Source organism: Epinephelus moara, chromosome 8, assembly GCF_006386435.1.
Source record: "Epinephelus moara isolate mb chromosome 8, YSFRI_EMoa_1.0, whole genome shotgun sequence".
Classification (NCBI taxonomy): Eukaryota; Metazoa; Chordata; class Actinopteri; order Perciformes; family Serranidae; genus Epinephelus; species Epinephelus moara.
In genome coordinates, this window is record NC_065513.1 from 13854081 (window position 1) to 13860130 (window position 6050).

A 6050-nucleotide genomic window follows, 5' to 3' on the forward strand; every position below is an offset into this window, starting at 1 on the left:
CTCAGCATTGTTGTTACTCCTGTTCCTTAGCCTCGATATTTACCTCTGTATACTGACATCACTGCTGCTTTTATGTGATAATTTACTAATTCAATTTACTAATTTATCTTACTCCATGGCTAATGGCTGCCATGCTACTTCCTGTCACAGGCCTTATTTAGAATGTAAAACTTTATTGTAATTCACAATAAAAACAAAAAACACAAGGGGCCAATTCCTACATTATTCTCATTTATCCATAATTTATTAAATTATTATTTTTAGTGGCTGTAATATTAATAATGCTGTTTGTTTTATTTATTGTGTTGCTGTAAATTTAAAAAATAAAATAAAATTAGCATTCTGCATTTAATCACATTACTGTGCTGTTATAATAACACTCCAGCATTTTAACCCAAAATAAATTCGATTTTTTTTAAAGATGTTTTCAAATTGTGAAACTTTAATTTAATGCTAAATTATTAATGCCTTTAAAATTGTGTGTGAGTGTGTGTGTGTCTGCGAGAGTCACGCGTGCGCAAATGCCTAAACTTCTCATTATTATTATTATTGTTAGTATTTTTATTTATTTATTTTACTAAATCTAAGTTTGCGTGTTTAGCTCGCAGGCATGTGTAAGTCATACTGGGCAAAAAGAAGCGCAGATTGTTTTTCATTAAAGCGTTAAATTGATGCCATGCCGCGTGCAAAAACATGTCATATCCAATCAAAATAAAATAGAATGAAATAAAATAAAATATTAGAAAATGAAATAAAATATGAATAAGGTAAAACAAAATTTACAAAACGCGCTAAAATTAAATGAAGCAACATTTAAAAAAATATTTAAAGGCTGAGATTTACAGAATAAATTTGGGCTGTTCGGAAAATAAATCCAATCTGCGCCGTGGGCTCAGACTGTGTAAAGACACCTAACAGAAATTATGATTTCCATATTTTGATTGCTGCTGGTGATGATGGGAAATGCCACATGATGCTATCAGGAAAAAACCTGACAGAGAGCGGAATGAAACAACCGAGACAGTCCGCCTGCACTTTCTCGGGCCTGAGTGGGATCACATATTTTTTTTTTGGTGTGTGTGTTAGAAATGTACTGGTCCCGCAGACATAAATGTGGAAATATCGTGGGCCACTGTGACAATAAGAGAGCCAAGCATATGACAATAATATATGAGCGCTAATGCGAGCGTGCTGCAGCCAGTGTGCGCTCCACAGCTCACACTCATTATTCAAATGTTTGAAGGAAGTAAAAAGCTCAGATTTAAGTCCACTTGTTCTTGTTGCTCTTTCATTGATTTTTATAATTTTACAAGGATCAAATGTCAAATAAAGTGAGGCAAATAAAGCAAAGATGATAGGTTGAATTATATCAGTTATCCAAATTGCTGATTTTTCACACTGCTTTGTAAAAATGAAATTCAAAGTTGGCTGCGTTTTTACACTGATGTCACACACACACACACACACACACACATATAAGGCCCTCAAGCCAGCCACAATCTCCACTCTTTTCTTTCTCAAATCACTGCACACCAACCAAAGCAATCTGCAGAAATGCAGGGAGACAATTGTGCTTACTGTTGGTAGTCGTGTTTGCAGTAAAGTTTCCTTTCTCTGAAGTAACAGCTGGTGGTGAGGGGCTGTTGACACACGGTGCACTGCAAACACTCCTCGTGCCACGACGAGTCGTTGACTCTCATCAAGAAGCGGTCGGAGATGGGACGCTGGCATCCTTCACACACGGATGGATGATGACAGTCAGTCCCTGGAAAAACGGCACAGGAGTTGGGGCCCGTCAGAGACAGAGAGAAGAAGGCCTGTGTCAAACACTGTGAAAACTCTACAGCGATAAAGGCCTATAGTCTAAAGAAATCAATTCAGGTGTGTGGGATTTAATCAAATAAAAAAGCAGGTTTTAATGGATGAATTTGACATTTTTACACCAACAAGGCCTCCAGGTTACATCACTCCCCTTGCCTTTGGATGGCTGCGTCGCTAATGGTGCGTTATCTTCGCACATACATGCAAATAAATCTACATTTTTCATTGTTATCAGTGGTTTTCATGCCTGAATATGAACTTTTCATGCTCCAATGAGCCAGGAAACAAAACAGCAGTGGGCATGCACACACAGTAATGGCATCCAGACAGGAATAACAGTGTTTGACCCCAGTTCACACTCATTTGCTGAGGTTTATACAGTAAAATAAAAGACTCACCGAGCATGACTCCGAGCGTGGCTTGTCCCGATCGCAGGGGATGATCTTCAATTTTTATGCCGTCCAGCATGATGCACGTCTCGGGCTGTTCTCCCGCGGAGAGGCGCTCCAGTGACACCAGACCTGTTGCAATATCCATAAGAACACGGTCAGACTCGACAAGAGAATCCCCGGGCACACAAAGCTGGAGGACAGGGGGCTGAAACCTGTTGAAACCGCTTGAGTTCCGTGTGACACACAGCCTGCAGCTCGGAGGAGGAAAAACTACAAAATGAGCCTAACTAGATGAAATGCAAGAGCTCGACTCAGATGCGCGCACAAGTTAGAATGTAAAGGCAGCGTGAGCCGGCTACACAGATCCCAGATGTGTCAGGAGAGACAGAAAGGACACAATAAAGGTGGAATAAACTCTCTCAACAGTCACCTGTTATGATTAGAGGACTGCGGAAGCTTTATCTTCTCGTCCTCAAGCCCGACGGGAGAAAGCTGGGTGATTTCTCTTCACCGGAATAACAGTTTTGTCAAAAAGTCAGAAAAAGAAAAAACAAAAAAAAAAGTGACAACAAATCCAAAAATAGGAGTGTGTGTGTGTGTAGATGTCCCGGCAGTAACTCTTTGGAGGTAACAGAGACGGTTGGTTGGTTGGTTGTGCCCCTGTCGCTGCAAAAGTCTGAGATCGAGATTGAAGCGAGTGGATCCTCCCACTCGTGCATGCATGGCTACACTTTTTTCATTCCCCCCATTCACCGCCGTTGGGATGCTATTGGAGAAGAGTACAGTGCGTTGCACACAGTCCAATAACAACACACACATGGAGTCAAGCGTAAAGACGAGCACAGAGAGACAACTGATATTTTACACAGGCCTGGATTCACTCTGAAGCAACAACACCATAATATAATACATAATAACAACAACAACAATAATAATAAGTCACTATAATCTAATTATTACGCGTATTATGTCACGCGCTTTCTCAGAAAATAACACACTCTGCAATGTGATGTGATTATTTAGCAAATATAACTTAAAAAATACCAAAGCAAGACACAAACTTTTTCTATATTCACCATAAATGAATATTTATATTCCCGTCAGGGGTGGAAAACACATCCCAGCCTCACACACACCCTCTTTGCTCTTTTGTGTATTGTTTCTGCTGGAAGCTGCTGTCCCCTTTCAGCTGATGCACCTGGCGATCAGTGGTGATAACAGCGCTCTGTCCAGCACCGAGGTGGCCTCTGTGCGAGCCGTGGCTATCCATCATGGGGTCAGAAGAGAAGCAGCAATAATAGTAATAATGATAGTACTAAAAATAATTACAGGGCGGCCTGCGCTGTGTTTATTTTGCAGGTACACAGCAGCCATAAATCTTATTATCTGAGCAAGGAGCCCTCGTGCACATGAAAATCAGCCCAATGTGAGCAGGCCAATTTGAGTGAAAATCCCAAACTGCACAAATACGCATGATCACAATTATATATCACACTGTGCAATTTTACACATCTATATTATACATGCCTACATTTATTTAGTAAGGATGTGATTGAGACGTTTGCAGAGGCCTGTCTGAAAACACACCGTGCGCTCCTTCCCATGTCACACTACATGAGAGGCTCATCGTCATGTTTGTCAGGTTCTTTTAAAAGCTATAGCTGCATACACATACACAGGCAGAAAACAGTGGACAGGACGCATGCAACACAGCTCAGCTACATGTGAAACGGATTGTAAAGCAATGTTGCTGTATGTTCAGATTAACTCATGGCCTTTATTATAATTGAAATAAAAATACAACCTGGTGCCTAATGAAGACACGAGGAGATGACTGACACTATAGCAACCATACTATTATTATTGTAAATAATTAGGCATGCTATTATGATAAGAATAAGTTGCTGGAGATTGTGTAAAGAAAAATATCAGTTATATATTTACAGAATTGTGAGATAGTCTATAGAAAGGAATAAAAGGCAAAATAAATCCATGTGTTTCTGCAGAATTATCTGAGTGCTTGCACGCAGCGTTTACCTTCAATCCAAAGGCCTTGCTGTTGTTTTTGATGTCCTTTGTGAAGCATCAAGGCGATGACCTGTAGCCCAGTTTGGAAAACAGAGAACAGACTGTTGGCGTTGCCCTCTGCCGTTCACTCAGAGAATAGCTGAAGGTATCTAACAGATACAAGGGGAGCCAAACAGAGGAAATTACTATTTTCACCTATTGTCACCCTTTTTTTTTTAAAAACTATATAACAATTACAGAAGTGTTTAAAGCACAAACAAACACAGTGTGAATATTAAGTTACTGATATTGTCATTAAAGGACACTTGCTGTGTTACAATCAGTCCATACCTGCCAGTCATGAAGTCATCCACCCCCGGCTTAGCTGTTTTTTTTCCCTTCTTCTATTTGCAGCCCCTCCATCAGCATGGGGTTGCTCAATTACCTCCTCCTCACACTTTATTGGATTATCTTACAACTACATTTGGAGCTTTGCGCTATCAATACAATATAATCAATACATTTTTTAAAAAAACATATAACATAAAGCCAGTGTTACCCCGCTTCTCCCTCCTCCACCTCCTCCTCCTCCTCCTCCTCCTCCTCATTCAGCAGTTATCGGCCAGGTCACTTGTGTGAATGAGGACATCAAACATTCATTCAATAAATCAATCCACCAACTTTTAGCCGGCGGTGTTTTAATGAGCCTCTACATGACAAGCCCTCCCTCGCCTGCTGCTATAAGGCAGGAGAGGAGGAAAGGAGGAAAAAAAAAGCGTTGCAGCAGGTGTGCAGCGCAGAAAGCAATGGGTCCCCTAAAGTTAAGTAATTGACTTTAAAGTAAGCAGAACTGTTGCATCCATCGGAAAGGTAAGAGACCATTATAATGCGCCATTATGGCAAGCAATGCACATTCCCGATGGCTGCTGGGATTTGGATTAGTTTTCAAAGTGAGTGTAGTGACTGAATATTAAGACGGAAATAATGAGGTTTTTGAATGCAGAAAAAGAGCAATAATTTCGGGGGGGAAAAAGCGAAAAATATTGAGTTGGAGCAAAATTGGAAATATGCGTAAATTTGCGCACTTTTGCCTGCTTTGGATCAAAGATAAGCAGATTTCACATTGATAAAGTTTAAAAAAGTTAATTAAGAAAACGAGGAAATCTTCTACGCGCAATTACCACTGCGTAATTACGTTATTGCGCATGTTTTAATGGATGCGTCATGATAAATAGGCCTGCTCTGAAAAGATAAAGATTCAACACATTATGGCACAAATCTGACACTAAATACAAGAAATCAATCAAATTATTTCTCGACTTCGTTACATTTAAATCTCATCCAAACCGACGCATCAATCATATTAAAATATACGTCTAAACATATAGACCATTTCCCACTTTAATTACATTTACATCACGCTGTTTATAAGCCACACAGGATCCATTCATTTTCCAACGCAGAGAATAACTCACACAGCTCACACTGTGTCAGGCCTCACACCCGGAGGCTACAATCAATGTATAGTTTCATAATAAAAAATAAAATCACAGAAAATAATAATCCTCAACGTAAAGCCATAATATAATAAATATAATAAATTTAAAAACGTGGACTGTGAGAAAGGCTGCATCTATGTCATTATCTTTTTTTGCTTGAGCTGAAATGTGAGCATTTTCAATTATGCGTAAAAGTAAAGCGCAAAGATAAGCGTTTTTTTAAAATAAAATAGCTGAGAGAAAATGAGAAGAACACTTCACATCCTCAAAGGAGAAACTCAGCAAACCAAAGACATAATGGCTCCCTAAATTGCATGGCTAGAGGACTTTG

At 39.6% G+C, this 6050-nt stretch overlaps 1 protein-coding gene across 2 annotated transcripts in view; it reads right to left on the bottom strand.

The window, feature by feature from the left end:
* The window catches only part of lmx1bb (LIM homeobox transcription factor 1, beta b), a 52469-nt gene extending 47671 nt beyond the window's left edge, over window positions 1–4798 (bottom strand). Inside the window, exons 1-3 of one of the 2 annotated variants that reach the window (XM_050049998.1) lie at window positions 4251–4798; window positions 2220–2342; window positions 1579–1765 (exon numbers count right to left, since the gene is read on the bottom strand). In XM_050049998.1, coding sequence (XP_049905955.1) covers window positions 1579–1765; window positions 2220–2342; window positions 4251–4299 — 359 coding nt within the window. In that variant the 5' untranslated portion in view covers window positions 4300–4798. Of the gene's footprint in view, window positions 1–1578; window positions 1766–2219; window positions 2343–2643; window positions 2953–4250 lie in introns of those variants that run through there. The other variant, XM_050050000.1, reaches the window with a different exon arrangement.
* Window positions 4799–6050: the final 1252 nt, after the last annotated feature.